Source organism: Heteronotia binoei, chromosome 8 (genome assembly GCF_032191835.1).
Source record: "Heteronotia binoei isolate CCM8104 ecotype False Entrance Well chromosome 8, APGP_CSIRO_Hbin_v1, whole genome shotgun sequence".
In the NCBI taxonomy this organism is placed as follows: Eukaryota; Metazoa; Chordata; class Lepidosauria; order Squamata; family Gekkonidae; genus Heteronotia; species Heteronotia binoei.
Window position 1 is genome coordinate 56,929,778 of NC_083230.1, and position 21,005 is coordinate 56,950,782.

Below are 21,005 nucleotides of genomic sequence, written 5' to 3' on the forward strand. Positions count from 1 at the left end.
ATGGAACGGAGACAATGGTGGTTGCCCTGGTGGATGATCTTCAGCGGCATCTGGATTGAGGCGGCTCGGCAGTACTGATGTTGTTAGACCTATCGACAGCGTTCAATACGCTCGACCATTGGTTGCTGACTTGCCGTCTCGCTGACTCAGGGATTCAGGGGCTGGCCTTACAATGGCTTTCCTCTTTCCTTGAAGGTCGGGGACAAAGGGTGGTGATTGGGGGTGAACTGTCCCAGAGACACACGCTTGATTGTGGGGTGCCTCAGGGGGCGGTGCTTTCCCTGATGTTGTTCAACATCTATATGCGCCCCCTTGCCCAGATTGCCCGAAAGTATGTGTTGGGTTGCCATCAGTATGCTGATGACACCCAGCTCTATCTACTTATGGACGGCCCGCCTGCCTGTGTCCCAGAAAACTTGGACCTGGCGTTGCAAGCCATGGCTAAATGGCTCAGACTGAGTGAATTGAAGCTAAACCCAGCCAAGACAGAGGTCCTTTGCCTGGGTCGCCGTGGCCTGGGAAGGGAAATCCCCTTACCAGCCTTTGACACTGCGCCACTGACAACGGCGCACAAGGTCAGGAGTTTGGAGGTACTATTGGAGCCTTCTTTGACAATAGAGGCTCAAATAGCAGCCACTGCCAAGTCCGCATTCTTTCATCTTAGGTGGGCGAGGCAGTTGGCCCCTTTCCTGGAGCATGACGATCTGGCAACGGTGATCCACATATCAGTCGCATCGAGGTTGGACTCCTGTAATGCTCTCTACATGGGGCTGCCCCTGTGCCAAACCCGAAAGTTGCAGCTAGTGCAGAATGCCACTGCCCAGCTGCTATTAGGGCTTCCTAGATGGGAGCACATCCAGCCGGGGCTCCGGGGACTGCACTGGCTGCCAATAATATACTGAGTTTGGTACAAGGTGCTGGTTATTACCTTTAAAGCCCTCTATGGCCTAGGACCTACCTACCTTAGGGACCGTCTCTCCCCACATGTTCCCCAGAAAGTGCTGAGATCGAGTTCTCAAAACCTGCTTGCAATCCCCGGGCCAAAGGAGGCCCGACTTAAGTCGACCAGAGACAGGGCCTTTTCAATCACAGCCCCTTGCTGGTGGAACCAGCTACTGGAAGAGGGGAGGGCCCTGCGGGACCTTGGGCAGTTCTGCAGGGCCTGTAAGACAGTCCTCTTCCGGTTGGCATACAACTGATCGGTACTTGAAAATTTCGAATAGAAGGCTGTAGTATGGTACTTTGGTAAATGGCTTTGTTTTACTGTTTTACTGTTTTTACTGGTTTATTGTTTAAATGCTGTAAATTGATGCCTTTTAAAACTTAATCCTATGTTAGAACTTTTGTGTTGTGAGCGGCCCTGAGCCGCTTTGGTGGGAAGGGCGGGATATAAACTAAATAAAATAAAAAAAAATGATTACCAATGACTACTATTGTCATTTGGTGTCTGAAATCATTCCACTTTCCAAGATATAAGGACAGATGAGCTGACGACAGATGGCCGGTTCGAAAGCCGGCTGAAAATAGAGCACCCCGGAGCTTCCGGAAGGCACTTGGGAAAGGGACAGGCCCTGGGCACCCAGGGAGCATCTGGAACACGCACACATCCCATCCATGGTTCCCTGGGCACCCTCTGGGAGCTTCCTGGCCTTCCAGATGGCTGGGGAGGCGTCTCAAAGGTGCCCCAGCAAAAAGGCACCACTTTCAAAGTGCTGCCTTTTCAAGCTGGCTCCCAGCAAGCCAGTGGTGACTTAGGGGCGGGATGGGGATGGGAGGCAGATGTACGCATGTGGACGCACTTTTTGGATCCACCTGCCTCCCATTCCCGGGGCGGCTTTAAACGCCCATCTGTTCTCACCCATGGACTCACATTTTAGCTGTATCTGAGCAGTGACTAATGAAAGCTCATGCCCTTCCACACATTTTGGTGTTAAAGTGCTACTGGACTCTTGTTCCCTTCCACTAATAAAGACTGCAAGCTGTGCTGTTGTGTTTCTCCTTCCCCCATCTATTAGAACTGAAAAGGGGGATCTCTTTCTCTCTCTGACTCTTTCATTCTCCCTCCTTTCCTCTGAAGAAGTGTGATGTACACAAAAGTTTATACCTGGAATAAAACTTTGTTGGTCTTAAAGGTGTCACAAGATTTCCTCCCTCCCTCTCTCTCTGACTCTTTCCCAAAGGAGGAGGAAAAGGGAGAAGAGCACTCAGCCAATTGAGAGAAGGGAGGCTTGGCTTTCTTTCTCTCCTCTGTGAAGCAAGAAGCAGAGAATTGGGCAAAAGCAAGCTCTGATCTAGGAAGCAGATGAAAGCCAGTTGCTCGTGGCTGGATAGGAGCCCTGCAGGGGCTGGTTCTGTCCCACAGGCTGTATGTTTGATACTCCTGCTCTAAGCCCATTTGCTTGAACAGACTTAGAAGGATGTAACTCTGCTTAAGAATGCACTGTCAGTTTGTGGGGCAGTCCTAAGAATACTTCCCTAGGATCAAACTGCATTAAATACTCAAGTAGGGTTCTGAGCAGAGATACCTGGGATTGCATTATTAGGGGCTAATTCTTCACGTGATCATAACTCTAGGAGATCATCTGCATTCTTTCAGAAAAATAGTCATGACAGCATAAAAATGGCTCAAATAAATGACTGGTTTTTATCCTCTTATCTACACAATCATTTGCATGCTGGATGTGGGAATGAATAGTGAGTTTATTTATATGCTGGCTTGCAAGGAATGTATTTCAAAATATGCAAACAGAAAAGCTTCTCGAAAGAATGTACAATGCTATGCTTTCCCTTTGGTTTTGCCCTGTTGCTTTCAATGTTATAAATGGAAAGTGAAATATAAAACGGTGTTGCTTAAAAGCAGCAGATAATTGTCAGCTGTTGTAGTCTGGAATTGGAAATAGAAGTCCATGATGGAAAATGCAGATGAAGATTCATCCCACATCTGGAATGCTAATGGCAGAGAGAGTGACAGCAGTAAAATATAAGAAGAATGCATAAGAAAAATGAGGAACTTTAAGCAAATACTCATTAATATTACAGGAACATTTAAAAGAATACGTTGTGTAGAGCTAAAGTGAAAGAAGCAAGCTAAACCGTCATAGCCCTTAAAATTAAAGAAATGCATCCAGTGATTAATGTTTTAAGTGTTAATTTATTTAGCTACATCTAACATGCTTTTGCTAAGCAAGGCAAGCCACAGTGCAGACTTACCCACTGGGTGCCTTTGCAACTGGGTGGGGGGCAGCAGAGAAAGGATTGGCTGGCTGGCTGCGTGCCAGCCACAAGGTCTTTGGTGGGGAGGTGGCTTGTCCAGCAGCAACTGCAGGTTAGCAAATTGCTGTTTGGTCATGAAGCAGGTCATGCTTTGTTTAATTAAATGTTAATGTGACTTTGGTTTTTTAGAAAAGAGTTAGAGTGCAGCAGCACCTTAAAGACTAACAAAATTTGTGAGTCATTGCTCACTTCTTTAGATCTATCTTTTGGTTTTATTGGTCACTTTTATATAATTTGTTCTATAAGGGTAGTGCCCTGGCATGGATAGCACAGTCTCATCAGATCTCAGAAGCTAAGAAGGTTCATACCTGGCCAGTATTTGGATGCGAGACCTCCATGAAATACCAGGTTCATGATGTGGAGGCAGGCAATGGCAAACCACCTCTGAACATCTTTTGCCTTGAAAACCCTACAGGGTTGGCATAAGTCAGCTGTGACCCGGTGGCATTGTCCACCACCACATATGGGTAGCCTTCATGTTAAGAATGGTACATTACATAGCGCAGGCCTGACTCATGGAAGCATGAGTGGCAAGAACACAACTGATTCCTGTATTTGTCTTTTATACATTCTGCAAATTAATTTTTAAAAAGAATTATAGGTATTTTTTCCAGATTAATTGGTTCAAAATTTCCATCTTGTTACTAAATATTATCCCTTGTTCAGTCTATCTCCTAGTCAAACTTTCAACTTCCTTCCATTGTTAGTATCTTTAATTTCTACTAGATGCCAACACTGCACATATCCACAATATACATAGCAGGTTCTACAATATGACTTCCCATATGTGTAAGTTTCCAAGTTCCCAGCCCTCTACAAACTTTTCAGCACATTTAAACATAGATGACAGAGCAAATGAAACTATCACTGCAACAAGCAGTTGTGTTTCATGCCATAAACTGAAGTAGTAACAGCAGGTTTGCAAATGACAAACCCAATGAATTTTTACCAAGTGTATACATACAATCTAATTTCCTCCCTTAGCATGCCTTTTCAGGTTACTCCATAACATGTGTATTTAACTAATCATAGTACTTTCAGTAAATTAATAAATGCCCCAGTTTGTCTAAGGATTCCACAAAAATAACCAGCTTGCATAAACGGTTGGAATTGGGAGTGATAAACTGTTCTTTCATTCAAAGTATAGTCAGAGAGCTATGCTGGTATGTGCTGATGAAAATAATTTTTCAATGAATCACATAAAAGGGAGCCAACCTAAGATTTGAATGAATACACGTACAACGTATTTAAATGTTAGTTATTCTGAAAATTGGGTGCTGCTTATGCAGTGCCCACACATTCAATATGAACAGTGGATTTCAACCCTTTCTCACTTTCCTGCCATTTCTAGTAATTGTTAAACTGGTGCAGTCATAAAGTGGTCCACAGCGAGATTATTATTTTTGCAGACTGAGCAGAGACAAATTAAAAGGTGCTTTCCAAGAGCATATGCTGTGTGTCAGTGTAGTATAATGGTTGGAGAGCTGGACTAAGAATGCATTTAGGAGAGCCAGTTTGGTGTAGTGGTTAAGTGTGCGGACTCTTATCTGGGAGAACCGGGTTTGATTCCCCACTCCTCCACTTGCACCTGCTGGCATGGCCTTCGGTCAGCCATAGCTCTGGCAGAGGTTGTCCTTGAAAGGGCAGCTGCTGTGAGAGCCCTCTCCAGCCCCACCCACCTGACAGAGTGTCTGTTGTGGGGGAGGAAGGTAAAGGAGATTGTGAGCCGCTCTGAGACTCTTCAGAGTGGAGGGCGGGATATAAATCCAATATCTTCTTCTAAGATCTAGGACACCCAAGTTCAAATCCCACTCTATTACAGAAGTTCACTGGGTGACCATAAAGATACTCTCCCTCAGCCTAACCTGTTTTAAAGTATGGTTATTATGAAGATGAAAGAGAACATGTAGAATAATGTTGTAAGCAACTTTGGGTCTACTTGGGGAGAAATCTGTGCCTGCGTGTCTGTCTGTCTTTCTATCTATCTGGATCTGGAAGAGAGTAAACACATCCCTAAGAGAGGGAATAGTCGCTCCTGCCTTAATGTGACCCAATGGTGCATCTGCTCTTAAAGAAACCTACTCTGGACTCAGGAGAGTTGAATAACTTGTCATTCAGTCTCAAATGTACAATTCTTGAGCAAGGTGATCCAATGGGTGGTGGCAAACAACTTCAGGAATTCCTGAATGAAGTGGTTGCTTGAATTCATTCCTGAATGGTTTCAGGCCTGGCTATGGGACTGAAACATCCTTGGTCATTCTGATGGGTAACATGTGCTGGGAGATGGGCAGGGGAAGTATCCTTTATATAATAAAAGCCCTGTGTTGAGGCCAAATCCAGGTCTCCCATTGGCTTAGGGGTGGACTCCATAAACCATTGGCCCATCAACTGCCACTCAAGGTCTGTTGCATACGGTTGGCTGAGGATTGAGGCATTGCTTCTCTCATTAGGCTGATGGAGGGAGTAGGAGGGAAATTGTTACAGAAAGACTTCCCCCACTTGGCTGAGGACTTCTGGATCTTCCTGATGAGTGTATAAAAGGAAAGGAAGTGAGCAGAGCCCCTCTGTTTGGAGCTGCTCTGCTTTCATTTTCCTGTTAGTCTTAAGAAGTCAGTTGAAACACAGTAGATGGTTCTGGTGAGTAAATTGTTCCAGTGAGTAATTGCCCCAGTGAGATCACAAAAGTGTGTGCTTGCAAACTGTGTTTATTTGGCTGCTTTGCGTGAGAGAGACTGTGTGTGTTCACAAAGATTTCAGGTTTTCACGGCTGGTAACATCATTAGGGTTTGTAGAATCTTTCGGGCTCAAGTGCCGTGTTCTACTGGAGAAAGTTTTCCTTCCAGACGTTTCGTTCTCAGCTGCGGAGAACATCCTCAGTGGCGTTGCAGCCGGAGCAGGCGCTCAGACCTTCTTGGCTGCTGTGCATTGAGTGGGGCCAGGGCTGCTGCAGAGCTGCTATTTCTAGGCTGGAGGGGGTGTGATGAAAGGGCAATTGGTTTGTGGATGTGCCCATTGTTTGGTGGGGCTTCCTGGAAGGGTAGTGATAAGGAAACTGGCTGTTGAATGTGACCATTGTTCTGTGTTAATTGCTGGGAGGGTTGGAAGGGGTTTGAAGATAAGGAAGATGGTTGTTGACTGTGCTGATTGTTCTGTGGAATTTGCTGGTTGTTCTGAGACGTTCTGCAATTGCAAAGCTTCTGTTTTGTAGTTTAAATCAATAAAACTTTTTAAAAATCAAAAGGCTTGAAAACTAACTCAAATAAAACTAATCTAGGTAACTCCATGCAGCTTTGTCTTCGATATCTCTTTCTTAAAGGTATAAGACACAGAGATATAGTTAAGATTCTGTAATAAAGATTCATAAATGGGGTTCATTATATCCTCAGGGAAATAATAAGTTTCTGGTATGATGTTAAAATGTTTTAAATACTTAATTGATGTATCATTGAAGGGGATGGTGCTGCAGTTCTTTAGTGAATGTACGAAATAGAGCCCAATTCATATCTCAATATTATCATATTTAAAGTACATTTAAGTGGAAGCATGACATATCGTTTCAGCCCACAATCACTTTGACAACCACTGTGATGTGACAGTCAGCACTTCAGGGCAAGGTCTGCCAGACCCAAGTTCCTACTGTGGAAGCTGACTGGGAGATTTCAGACCAGTTACAGACTTTCAGCCTAACCTACCTCACAGGGTTGTGCGGATCAAAAGGGGGAGAGGAAAATCATGTAAGCTGCTTTGGTCCACGCTATGGAGAAAGACCGGGAAGGTGGGGAGGAGATGGAAAGATGAAGTCAGGGGTCAGATCAAGGTAGGTTGATGGTTGGCTGGAAAAGAGAGAGGGTTGCCAACTCCAGGTTGGGAAATTCTTGGAGATCGGAGGGGCAGAGCCTGGGTTTGAGAACAAATTGGAACTCAGGCAAGTAAAATTCCATAGACTCCACCCCCAAGCCAGAACTGCAGCTGCTCTCGAGATGGGCAGATATCAGCTCCCTGGGAGAAAATAGTACAGTCTGAGTCATTATATCTTGCTGAGCTCACCCTCTAAGGACAGCCGGTGTGATATGGCAGCTGGCACTTCAAAGCAGGGTCTGCCAGATCCAGATTCTTGCTGTGGAAGCTGACTGGGTGATTTCTGACCAGTCATAGACTTTCAGCTTAACCTGCCTCACAGGGTTGTTGTGTAGATCAAAAGGGGGAAGAGGAGAGTTTTGGTCCCCACTGTGAAGAAAGACTGCACTTTTCCTGGATAGAGGCTGCAGGGAGGTGGGAGAAGATGGAAACCTATCCCCATCTCTTTTGCCCTTCCCATTCCTTCTTTCCGAAGATACCCTCTTCTCTGATAACTCACCCCACATTTCCCCACTTTCTCCATTTCTCTTTCTAACTACTGTCTTCTTGACATACCTTGCCTCCCTCTATCTTTTCCTTCCCTTCCCAGCCCCCCACCAAGGCCATGAAACTCACCCATAGCAAATTTCTAGCACCCATTGTATTTCTCCCCACAACGGGCCTTATTTTTTTAAAAAAAGAAAAAGGTAAAGATAGTCCCCTGTGCAACCACCAGTCATTTCCGACTCTGGGGTGACATTGCTTTCACAACGGTTTCACGGCAGACTTTTTACGGGATGGGTTGCCATCACCTTCCCCAATCTACACTTTCCCCCCAGCAAGCTGGGTACTCATTTTGCCGACCTTGGAAGGATGGAAGGCTGAGTCAACCTGAGCCGGCTACCTGAAAACCAGCTTCCACCGGGATCGAACTCAGGTTGTTAGCAGAGAGTTCAGACTGCAGTACTGCAGCTTTACCACTCTGCGTCATGGGGCTCTACGGGGCTTATTACTAGTAACTAAATAAACATCTAGATTTGATTGTAGCAGTGCACTCTCCATGGGACTGCCCTTGAAAACTGTCCAGAAACTACAACTGGAACAGAATTCCGCAGCCAGAATATTGACTGGTCATAGGCACCATATCATTCCAATCTCATTCTATTTACAGTAGCTCTCAAATTGCTTCCAGGCAATTCAAGGTGATGGTATTGACCTTTAAAGCCCTATACGGCTTGAGGCAGCATACCTTAAGAATCATCTTCTCCCATATGAACCTGCTTGTCCACTCCTATCACTTTGTAGACCCTCCTTTAGGTGCCCTTGCCATCTGAGATGAGATGGGTGGCAACCTGAGAAAGGGCTTCTTGATTTTTTAAAATTTGTTTTTGTTAATTTGTATTCCGTCCTTTCCCACGAGTGGACTCAGGGTGTATAACAACAAAAATTAAAACAATTAAAAACTACAAACTAAAACCATAGGATGCAACATATATGTCACAGGTGGTGGTTTCCAATTGGGCACCTTATATATATATCAATACAGCAATAGGCCCAGAGATGGAATAATAGATTAAGATAAGATTAAAATAAGATAGCTTCATGACAGGTAAGGGAGGCCAAGCAGATGGGAATAAGGACATCCACTGTCTCAACCGAAGGCCTGGCGGAATAGCTCCCTCTTGCAGGCCCTATGAAATGGCATTAATTCAGGTAGGGCCTGAATCTCCACAGGGAGCTGATTCCACCAGGCCAGGGCCAAAGCCAGAAAGGCCCTGGCCCTGGTCGAGGCAAGTTGAACGTCCTTCAGGCCAGGGACAGTCAGGAGATACTATGAAGCAAAATGTTAAGACCAAAACATTGAAGTGGATCCGGTACTCTGTAGCCAGTGCAATTGGTACAGCACTGGCCGAATGCTTGCCCATAAAGGCACCAGTTGCCTACATTTTGCACCAGCTGGAGTTTTCGGGTCAGCCTCAAGGGCAAGCTTGCATGGAATGAATTGCAGTAGTCCAGCCTGGAAGTGACCGTCGCATGGATCGCTGTAGCTAAATCCTGGGAGGACAGGAAGGGCTCTAGTTGTCTAATCTGCCGAAGATAATAAAAGGCAGATTGAGCAACTGTTGTGATCTGGGCCTCCATGGAAAGTGAGGTATCCAGTATCACTCCCAGGCTCTTCACCTTCTGGACAGGCACAAGAGGTGCACCATCCAAGGTTGACAGCCGGATGCCCAACTCTAACCTCTCATGGCTCAAGTCATAGCTTAGTTTCAGCCGACTTAACTGCAGCCATCCAGCCACAGCTTCTAAGGCCCTGGTCAGATGATCTGAGGTGGAGTCTGAATGGCCATCCATCAAGAGAGAGAGCTGGGTGTCTTCTGTATGCTGGTGACAACCCAGCCCAAAACCTCAACCAATCTGAGCAAGGGGGTGCATATAGGTATTAAACATCATGGGTGAGAGAATAGCTCCCTGAAGCACACCACATTCAAGAGGATGCCACAGGGAGGTCTGCTTGCTAAGCGCCACCCTTTGTCCCTGACCACAAAGAAAGGAGGAAAATCACTGTAAGGCTACAGTGCCAGACCTCTGGAACTCCCTTCTCAGGGGAGATTTGTCTGCCTCCTTCTATTGTTGTTTTTTGCCAGTAGGTAAAGACTTTCTGTTTTGCTTTGCATATCCTTGATAACTGTTATTGGTCTTCATTTGGGTATTATGTGTATGCTTGTATTTTGGTTGAATTAAGTAATATATCTAATTTATTTTAAATATTGTTTTAATGTTGAAGTGTTTTCATGTTTTGATGTTTGCCATCTTGGGTATTCTATTTGGGTTAAAAGGAGACATAGACATTCTTTTAAAATGCTTTATGTATGCAAGTATGTAAGTTGCACAGCAAAAACTGGCTTTACTATAGCATACCTGCAGGAAATACACTTTTGTGTTTCTCTTCATTGAATCTGTCATTGTGCCATGTGGCTATGCCAGCACATTCATTTATACCGGGACTTCAGAAGGATACAGGAAATAGAGGTGATTTTTGACAGAAAGTTATCTGGCAGTCCTAAAGGGGCTTTTGCTTGGTCACAGTGACTGTGGTGCCTCATTGTGCAATCAAATGATTCATTCAAGGTTGAAATAAAAAAATGGCACAGAGACAGATTTTTGTTTTGTTTTTTTAAGTCTCATTCTTTGCTCTGACTTTATAAAGTGGAATGTGCTTCAGAGCTCTGCTCATTCGTAAGCCAACATTTATTTTAATATTTTTTTATTTGTCTCTCTTCTCTCCCCATTTTTCTTTCTTCCTCTACTTTGCAGATTTATACTGACTGGGCTAATCATTATCTAGCAAAATCTGGCCACAAGCGGCTGATCAAGGATTTGCAACAGGACATTACAGATGGGGTTCTGCTAGCAGAAATCATCCAGATCATTGGTAAGACCTGTGCTCTGGGAGGCAGCATGAGCTGACTTTTTTGGGGGGAGCAGTTGAATGATAGTTGAATAGTTAGCCCAGGTTTGGCTTTCTTAACCCCCCCCCCCCCCCGAGTATATTTTCATTCCTTATTTCTAATTGTGGTGGGAGGAGGAAAATGTTTGGGTGGGAATGTTTGTAAGTAAGTGTCTGCTTTGCCAGTTGTTTAATGCCAGAACTGTCTTTCACACACTTGGCATCATCTGAAATGAAAGCTTCATTAAGACATATGTCTCCAATGTGTGCATTTTATTAGCTGGAGTGGCTTAGACTTTCAGAGATGCCTTGAAACTGTATCCTGATCCCACAAAGACAATTGTGGAAGATTTCATGTCAGCAGTCATTTGGCAGGGGCTAGAGAATGAGTAGCCACCTCCTCAGTACTTCCCCTTTGCTTGATTTGTGCATGGGGAAAGGACTGCTGCTACCAAGAGAGGTTGTTCCTGACAGGGTTAGGGTCACTGCCTGCTTCAAGGGAAAGTCAGCGTCTGTGCAAAACAATTGTGGACTTCTGGGCTTTCTCTTTTATGGTGCTTATTGTTTGCTCTGACTTTTCTACCCCTGACTATTTTTCTTCAGCAAATGAAAAGGTTGAAGATATCAATGGCTGTCCCCGAAGCCAGTCTCAAATGGTAAGAGTCAGCTTTGTGTTTGTGTTATGATGTCATAACTTCACATTAATGTGAGGTGTCATGTTGGTTCTTCCTTTTGATTAGTTTGGACTTTGTTCTGTTTAATTTTGATTATTGCAGAGGCTCTCATGACAAAGGAGTTAGTTCAGACTATTTTAGGAGGCACCACCACCAATAGACTAATTGTTAATGTACTATTAAACAGTCCTTCTGTAAGTCTTCAAATTATTCAGATAATTTCATTCCAAAACTGTTTTAAGGACACCAAATAACAGAACAAGTTCTAAGTGGAGCCTTTTTGTCTGTACTACTGATTGAAGAAAGAGACTTGCCAACTTTTAATGAATATAAATAGCCTTGCTGCTTGTCCACAATGAAGTCCAGTTAAAAGGCATGACTCTGATTTTCACAAGTTGCTCTGAAATGTGTATTACTTCTTCTAGAACAAACTATAAACAGCAAGCACTGTGAAAACCCCCTAATATATTTTCCAAGGAAATTAGTGTGACATCCAGAGGTAAGATATAAAATGGTTTTTAAGCCTGTATTGATTAGCAGTCTCTGTGGTTACATTAAGAGAATGCATCACAGTATGTTGTAAAAATGACACTTGAAGTAACCCAGCCCCCTAAGTTAATTCACTTCCTAGTTTTAATGAGGTCATTCAAGGCAGATATAATTGCTTAGTGGCAAAATCATATTGCATTGGTAAATGCCAACCACATTTTGGTTAAAACAATGCTAGATATCTGGGAACAAATTATAAGTGGTTTCCACAGGATGATAGGTTTGTGTCATTTCCCTGTTGCTTCTGCAGTTGCCAATACAGCTCAAGGCACTAGAAATTCCACATGCTAGATTTCCCAGTAGTTTCTCTGCTTTCAGTAGCAGCCATCCCCCCTTCCCTGGGCCACAGTAGCTTTTTAATGTTTTGTTTTAATCAGCGATTTAATATCATATTGATATAATGTTATAAAAACGAGTGTACCAAGTTCTCTAAATTCCAGTTTTCTTTTATTTAGTAGTAAACTCGTGCCTCCTTCATTGTGGAGAGATACTTTTCCCCTTATATATCTGCAAGGAAAAGGGGATAGAGAGTTACTGTTTCTTAAAAAAATGACATCTGACAATTCAGAGAACTGGCATTTTTATAATATATAGATAATTGCTGGATTCTTTCAAACAAAATTCTTTCAAACAAACAGACCCCCCACTGATGGGGAGAAAAAATAGCACCATAGGCATAAGATCAGGGGGGAAAGCTGCTAAATGAGGTGAAAATCTGAACATTTCCAAGAAAATCTGAACTGCAGCCATCCAAACATTACTGTTATCCTTTCCAAAGCTTCACAGTAAAGCTACTTTGAACAAGACTGGAGTAAAGCCAGGGAAACAAATGTATCACAATGGTGTAGGGAAGCTGGAAAAAAGTTCCTTCCCAGTAGCACTGAACAAATAAATATAACCCATGTAGAAATGGCCATACCTTCTAATAGCACCTGAAGACCTATGAGAAGGCCCAATATGACCTATGAGAAGGCCAATCGAGTAGCCTGCGGGTAGGATAGGAGTTTGTCCGTATTTGGGATTCCATGAGAAATTGCTGAAAAAATACTAATTTGTACATGACACCTGCTTTGACTTGTTGAGAACTTGAACGTGCTCTACAAGGCACAGAATTCTAAGCTCAGTTAAACATCTATTAAAGGGCAAAAACAGAGAAGATGGATGGGGGTGGAGACATTGGTTACTGAAGAAGGAAATTTGGGTTGGGGATTTCCCAGTAGGGTGGCCAGTCTTCTGGTATCGTGGGAGATTTCTTCTGGAAACCAAATGCTATGAGGAAAGGTTGAAGGAGCTGGGTATGTTTAGCTTGGAGAAGGGAGGATTGAGAGGTGAGATGATCACCATCTTCAAGTACTTGAAGGGCTGCCATATAGAGCAGGGGTATAACTCATTTGTTATGAGAGCCGAATCTGACATAAATTAGACTTTGTTGGGTCGGGCCACGTTGGACTGGGCCATGTATGTACCTATTCAAGATTAGGCAGCAGAGAAACAAACTTTATAAAGAACACAGACAAGCACAAAGATTGGTTTTTTTTAACCCTTAAAACATGCTTAAAAGATTAGTACTTGTTGATCTTAAAGGTGCTTTCTTTGTATCTCTCCCATGGGATCCAGGGAACTGGGCAAAGGAAGCTCCGGCTCTTTTGTTCATTCCCCAGGGGACCAGGAGGGGGAAGAAGCCTCAGACAATAGAAGAAAGAGAGGCTTGGCTCAGTAGCTCTGCTGTGCGATTGAGAGAACCTGGCAAATCGATCTATCCCTCCCCCCCTTTCCTCCCCAAGGGAGGAGCCTCAGACAATCAAGAAAATAGGGGTTTTGCTCTGTAGCTCCTGTGTGATTGAGCAAGCCTGGAAAAGCAAGCTGCAGAAGGAATGTGTATGTGTGTGTGTATGTGTGTGTGTGTGTGTGTGTATATATATATAAACAACCAAAGGTTATAGTGACCAAAATAACTAGGATATATTACATACCAACACAAGCATTACAAAAACATGATTTAAAGATACAGGGTCCAAAGAAAATTCTTTCAGCAAGGAGTCCCGATGTGCAGGCAGTTGACGTAAAGGATCCTGCTCCGATTATTCTTCCAGCATAGGGTGCTCCATAGAAAATTGTAAAAGACGTCCCAAGTTCAAACTGTGTTTGCGCCAATATTTCCAATGCGTTCTGCAGCTGTTTAAATCTCTACAGTGAGTAAATGAGAACTCAAAATCTCAAGTGTAATCTCAAACCGACACTACGCTCAATAGTGGCTCAAGGCCGCTATTCAATGGGACGCTGAGATGGAAGGTAATTAACAGCGGTGGCCCATAGATTATGCATAGATATTAAAGAAAGCCTGGATCAATATAGTGGATTGTTGTGATGAATTCTGGCACTACTGAACCAATTGTACTTTGTATAAAAATGTAAGTGGTCCCAAGAAGGATTCTACGTCCGAAATGGTTTTCATAACTGGACTGGTTCTCCTGTTGGACTGTCTTCAAAAATTATGTACTATTATGGATTTTTCATCTTGTTTGGACAGTAATTGTGACATGGCTTACCTACTCCATTCTTGTAAACACTGTGGATTATTGTGATGTTTTATGTTATTGTGCTATATATTGTGAAATTCATATACATTGAGGATATTTTGTACATGGAGATGTACCATTTTTAGCTTTCCTTCCTCCGTGGTCCTGATTCTGTGAACTTAGGCAGTTCATGAGAGAGAGGGCAGGAAGGATTGCATCAGTGCTTAGATCTCGTGGCCCTTTCATACATGTCCAGGGAAATGCTGATTGCCACTTTGGGGTCAGGCAGCAATTTTTCTCCAGGCCAGTTTTCACAGGGATCCTGGAGGGTTTTTTTGTTTTAGCCATCTTCTGAGTGTGGAGCAGGTGTCACTGGGTGCATGTTTGGGGGGGGGGGGGAGGGAGTTTGTGAGTTTCTTACATTGTGCAGGGGGTTGGTCTAGATGACCCTGGAGATACCTTCCAACTTTATGATTCTAGGATTCTCTCAAATGAGGGGGCTTGTGAAAAAGAAACTGAAAGGAAAGATAAGGAGGGTCAAATCCCTTCAGGAAGCTTGGAGACTATTTAAAACTACAATCTTGGAAGCTTAGAAAAAGATTATACCACCGGTTAGGAAAGGTACAAATAGGAATTTAAAAGGCCTGCATAGTTAAGTAACAAACTAATGGAAGAAATAAAAGGTAAGAAGGATTCCTTTAAGTGGTTATAGGGTAGTTTGATGAGATAAATAAAAGGAAACTGAGGCTTTGGCAAATAAAATGCAAATTGGTGATCAGACAGGCAAAAGGGGACTATGAGAAAAATACTGTAAAAGCATAAAAACACAATAAAATTTTCTTCAAATACATTAGAAACTGAAAACCAGCCAGGGAGGCAGTGGGGCCATTGGATGACCAAGGATGGTAGGGAAATGGCAGAGAAGCTGAATGCATTTTATTTATTTATCTAATTTATACCCTGCCCTACCTCAAAAATGGTGTCAGAGTGGCTTGCAGCATAAAATTATCTATAATAAAACAGTAAATAACATCAATGAATAATAGCAGAAAAACCCCATGTCAGGCAAGAATGGATACCTCAGGCAAGAATGGATACCTCAGTGCCACAGGGAGGTTGGGTGAGAGCTTGGCCTCCCCTGGATTGTTGAGTGATGGACAGGGGCTTCCCCTGTTGAAGCGGTGCTCAACCTCAGATAGGCTGCTCCTCATTTCCTGGCTTTCTTGTGTTTAATGTGCACAATGTTTAAAGGGACTGCACAATGTTTAAAGGGACTGCAGAATAAAGTCTGAAACAGCAGAGTGGCAGGGAGCACTCCTAGCAGCTCAGCTGTTTTTGCAGCTTTCTGCTGGAGCAGGATGCAGGTTTAAAAGGACTCAGATTTCCTTTAAATCCCTGCTTTCTGCTCTGGCCAGGAACTGGTACAAACCCCATGAACTGCTTTAAAAGTTAATGGAAGTCCATGACTTCAGTTTTTGAATCACAAACAGGGCAAAATTAATTATGAGTTTTGCTTGGTGGTTCTGTACTTGCACATTCCTTGTGACACACCAATGAGATGGTGTTAATTTTACGTTAGTGCTGGAAGTGACATCAGGGTGTGGCTGCCACACCTATTTGCATGTCCCTGACTCTACATCTGTTGTCAGTTGCCAGCACTTAGTTGGCAGTGCTATTTCACAATGATTTATGTCCTCAACAATTTCTTGTGGTCCACCAACATATAATATTCTATTTTACAGAGGAAACTAGAGATGGTATAATAAATGATTATTTGTTTTTAGAAGAAAAAGATTAGAAGATATTGGATTTATATCCCGCCCTCGACTCTGAAGAGTCTCAGAGCGGCTCACAATCTCCTTTACCTTCCTCCCCCACAACAGACACCCTGTGAGGTGGGTGGGGCTGGAGAGGGCTCTCACAGCAGCTGCCCTTTCAAGGACAACCTCTGCCAGAGCTATGGCTGACCCAAGGCCATGCTAGCAGGTGGAAATGGAGGAGTGGGGAATCAAACCCGGTTCTCCCAGATAAGAGTCCGCACACTTAACCACTACACCAAACTGGCTTTCCTTTTAAGCCTTTAACAATGTGTTCTTCAATCTCTTTTCATCAATTTACATTTATCTTGCTCTTCTTCACTTTATTTTTATCACTTGGGTAAGTCTTCTACATTTTAAAGGAAGCTTTCTTACTTTCCATGATTTCTAAGATACTACAATTTAACATGTTGATTGCAGTCAGGAGCAGGCACCCTTGAGCACAGCCAACTAAATGTCATAGCCACAGGTGCCTCCCCCAAGATCATGTGTTATACACCAATGCCTGGGTCAAGTGGGTGAATGTGCGAAGAGTGGAATGAGTGCTCTGTCACTCTGTACCTAAGTGTGCTTTCAAGAGCACTCTTCTTTTTTTGCTCTGCTGAGGGCAAGAAGCAAATGGCAACTGCTTGCTGTTGTTGGAGACATTGGCACTGTTTAACTCCCATCCTGAGGAAGAGGAGTTGGAAAGTGGCAGGTGCTTTTCACTGCCATTGATATTTGTTCCTTGGTCTAGGGATTGAGCAAAAGAACTACAGTGACAACTAGGAGCAGCTTTTCTGCTGCTTGCTCAAGTGTCCACTTGTATGGGGCACCAGATACCTCATGCCTGCCTTCTAGGAGGGTGCATCTATAACAGAGTCCTTAGCCCCTTGAATGTCCTGAATTTAGGCAAAGTCTACTTGTACTCTTTCCAGTCTAGAGGATATGCAAATGTAAATATGTGTTTATTCATGACTTATATAACCAAATAAAAACACATTTTTTGGCTTTGATGCTTTGCGATTTTATAACATTTGACCATGTTTATAGAATCTATCATACTTTCTGTGGTACCTTTTGTGGAATAGGCAGAAATGCTGCTTGTTGTCTGATGGTTCAGTGGTTTATTTTTTTACTAGTGGCCAAATACCATGGCAATCTTAATATAAAAGTTAATATAAAAGTTAGATTCCTGTGTGTGCTTGGCACACAAAAACTTATACCCTGAATAAAACTTCATTGGTTTTAAAGGTGCCATTAGAATCTAACTTTATTCTGTTGCTTCAAACAACGTTGACCCATCTGGATCAATCTTAATATAACATTTTCTGATGGTTTCAAAACAGAGTCTTCTCTACTGATACTTCTTAAGGATGGAGGAGGGAAATGGTATTTGATCGGCAATCCTGTTTCTGCATGAAGCCATTATGAAATTTTTGGAGTTTTTGGGGGGAGGTGGAACCTGGGGAGGGGAGAGACCTCAGTGGGCTAGAATGCCATAGAGTCTACCTTACAAGTAGCCATATTCTCATGGGAAACTCATTTCTTTTACCTGGAGAACTCCAGCCACCACCTGGAGATTGGCAACCCTAGTTTCTCCCCCATAGGGATCCAAAGTAGAATAAATTGTTCTCCTCTCCCAATGACGGGGAAGTGATTAATAAATTAACTGACGCTAAAAAATTGAAGGATATTCTCCAGGTTTTCTTCACAGTTTTAAATTGACAGTTCTCTCTTCCCCTCCTGTCTTTAAACAGTTATAAAAGAAACAGGTTCTGGAGGGGGGAATCTGTCTCTGAGAAGAAATCAAGTGAAGAAACTTGGCGGTATTTTCAGAATATATGTATGTGTGTGTTTTTAAATTCAATAATTAGCATTTTGGTTTCCTGTGAAATTTTTCAAGTCTGGAATCACGGAAGTGTTAGTGTGGCCTCTATGTGCTCAGTCTGCTTCTTATTAAAGGGATATCGTCAAGGGTAGCAGTCAGTTTAGTCATACTGGTAATACTTTGTTTTTAAAAGGAAACGTTTTAGCTTATGAGAAGAACAATCTTCAAAGCCTTTCTGATTGAAAAAAATAAAACAGCCAAATTTGTAAATATTCTTGTGATGATCTTATGATGCTTTTATTTTAGCATACCTTTTTTCCTGTAAAAATTGCAAGAAAATGTGCGTGGCTCTGAAGATATGTGTTGTCCTCTCTGGCCAGTCGGTCAGTATAAAAGCTTTCCAGAAAATTTGTCACACATGTTATACTTTCTGTGGCTCTGTGGTAAGCGTATGTAAAAACTTATGCATGAATCTTGTACCAAAGTAGGGTTGCCAATTCTGGGCTGAAAAATTCCTGGAGATTTAAGGGCATAGCCTGGAAAGAACAGTTTATGGAGGAGAGGGAGCACAGCAGGGTTGTTATGCCAAAGAGTCCACCCTCCAAAGCTGCCATTTGCTCCAGACAAACTGATGTAGTCTCTCAATTAGCCATAATTCTAGGAGAACTCCAGGCCCCACTTGAAGGCTGGCCATCTGCATGTCAGTGGATTTATAGTAGTGTTATGAGTTCCAGCACACTGAACCAGAACAATATCTGACTCTGTGCTGCAAAACACAACAGTGAGGTTTTTCCTTTCATTTCAGTGGAAAGGGTAGCACTGTCCATTCCTTTGTGTACATGTTGGTCGCCAGAACTGCCTGGGGAATTTCATATATGCTCATGTTCACCTGAGGGCCTAAACATGAATTGGCATGTTAAAGTTTGAGATCAGGTTTTGTTAGTTGTATTAGTGACATCTGATAGCCAGTCACTTTGTAACCCTACTGATAATTGCTTTGGAAAATAGATTTGAGAGGCCCCCTTGGTTCTCAAAAAGGACTGAAAGTTAGGGAAACTCATACAAAAGACTTTCTGAGTACCTCATTTATACCCCTCCTTTGTCGCTAATAGGAGGCCAAACAGGCTTATATCATTCTCCTATCTTTCATTTTATCCTTACAATAACCCTGTAAGGTAGCTGTGATTGGCAGTGTGTAATTGGACCAAGGTCACCCAGCAAGCTTCCACAGTACAGTGGTAATTTGAATTTAAATCTCCCAGATCCTAGTTCAACACTTTAATGACTACACCACACTGGCTCCCAAAATCTTAGCCCTAAAAAAATCCCAAATATTTTTGGGATTTTGCAGACTTGGCTGTATCAGATAGCCAGTTAAATACCCCAGCTGATATCTGGCTGAAAAGATATCTGGAAAATACTGGTAAGGTATTGGTGGGGGGGTTCAGCTCAGATAAGCTGAATGCACATCCCTAAACAAAGGATATGTGCTATAGATTATTAATTTGTTGCTGAAAAATTAACATTACATGGAAACTATAGGACATGTATTTTCTAAACAGCTGGGGGAAGTTGCTGAGAGTTTGTGTGGTTGCTGGGGAACTGCTGTTTGTTTATTTTGAGTGGGTTGTAGGTGATTGTTGCTGATTATAGTTGATTGTTGCTCAATGAGAGTGTCTGTGTTGCCTGGGGCTGACTGCTGGCCCCACCCCCTTTGCATTTATAAGGCTGCACCTTGCCAGAGGCGCAAGCCAAAGGGTGAGAGCTAAAGAGCTCTTGGCCTGGGTTCTTAGCCTAGGAGCTCTGTAAGAAGTCCAGAAAGGATCAGGAACCAGGATCCCTAGTTTCCTTGTGTTCCCAATAAGGTAAGTAGACTTTCCAGAAGGAGAGCTGCATAAACACAAAAGGATTTAAAGAAAGGACTGTATATTTAAAAAGCTGTTATGAAGGTAGAGTGCCAGCATTGGGGTGGAGGCTTTCCAGTGTTTTGCACTGAGTGTCACATGTGTGACTATCTGCCCACTGGATAGAAGTCTTGAGTGTGTGTTCGATGCAAGCAGCTTCTGGTCCTCAGGAAATGAGTTTGCACCCTTGAGGCTGAGGTGGCTGATCTGGAGAAGCAGAGACAGTCAGGCACTTGGAGAAGACTCTCAGGGACTTGTTAGATGAGCCCCACTCCGAACATGGCAACCATTCCTGAGCAGGGAGGGGGGCTCTTGGTAGTTGGTGATTTGATCCTTAGACAAGTAGATAGCTGGGTGGCAAAACCATGTACTGACCGTATGGTGACTTGCCTGCCTAGTGCAAAGGTGGTGGATATTACACGTTGTAGATAGGCTGATAGAGCTGGGGAGGCGCCAGTGGTTGTGGTGCATGTTAGCACCAATGATGTGGGGAAATGCAGTCATGAGGTCCTGGAGGAAAAATTTAGGCTGCTAGGCAGGAGAGTCAAGACCAGGACCTCCAAGGTAGCCTTCTCAGAAATGCTACCAGTTCCACATGCAGGACTGGAGAGACAGGCACAAATTAGGAGTCTCAATGTGTGGATGAGATGACAGTGTAGCGAGGAAGCGTTCAAGTTTGTTAGGCACTGAGATGCTTTTTTGGAACAAGCAGCAGCTGTACAAAAGAGATGGTCTCCACTTGCCCCCAGAAGGAACCAGGCAGCTGGCGCTTAAAATAAAGAAGTTGGCAGAGCAGTTTTTAAACTGAATCTTAGGGGAAAGCCAACAGGAGATGAAATTTCTCTAGTTTGGGATGACTCATCTAAAGAGATGAAGGGTTAGCAGTTACTTTTCTACCAGGCAATGGATTAGAGTTGTCCACTGAGATGGTGACAAACAGTATGGACTATCTGCCAAAGTCTCAAGGCAGCAGGAGGAAGGTTGCAGGCCTAACTTGCCTGGGAAATTATAGATATTTATATGCAAATGCTAGAAGTGTCCGAGGTAAAATTGGGGAGTTGGAATGCTTAGTGTTGGGGGGAAACATAGACATTGTGGGCATTTCAGAAACTTGGTAGAATGAGGAGAATCAGTGGGACACAGTGATTCCTAGATATAAATTAAATGATGG

The 21,005-nt window shown here is 43.3% G+C and overlaps 1 protein-coding gene across 4 annotated transcripts in view; it reads left to right on the forward strand.

Moving 5' to 3' along the window:
- NAV3 (neuron navigator 3) overlaps nt 1–21,005 on the forward strand; it is a 934,586-nt gene that overhangs the window by 576,684 nt on the left and 336,897 nt on the right. For all 4 annotated transcript variants that reach the window (XM_060245118.1, XM_060245119.1, XM_060245121.1 and 1 more), the window contains exons 3-4: nt 10,429–10,546; nt 11,165–11,217. In XM_060245118.1, coding sequence (XP_060101101.1) covers nt 10,429–10,546; nt 11,165–11,217 — 171 coding nt within the window. The remainder of the gene's footprint in view (nt 1–10,428; nt 10,547–11,164; nt 11,218–21,005) is intronic.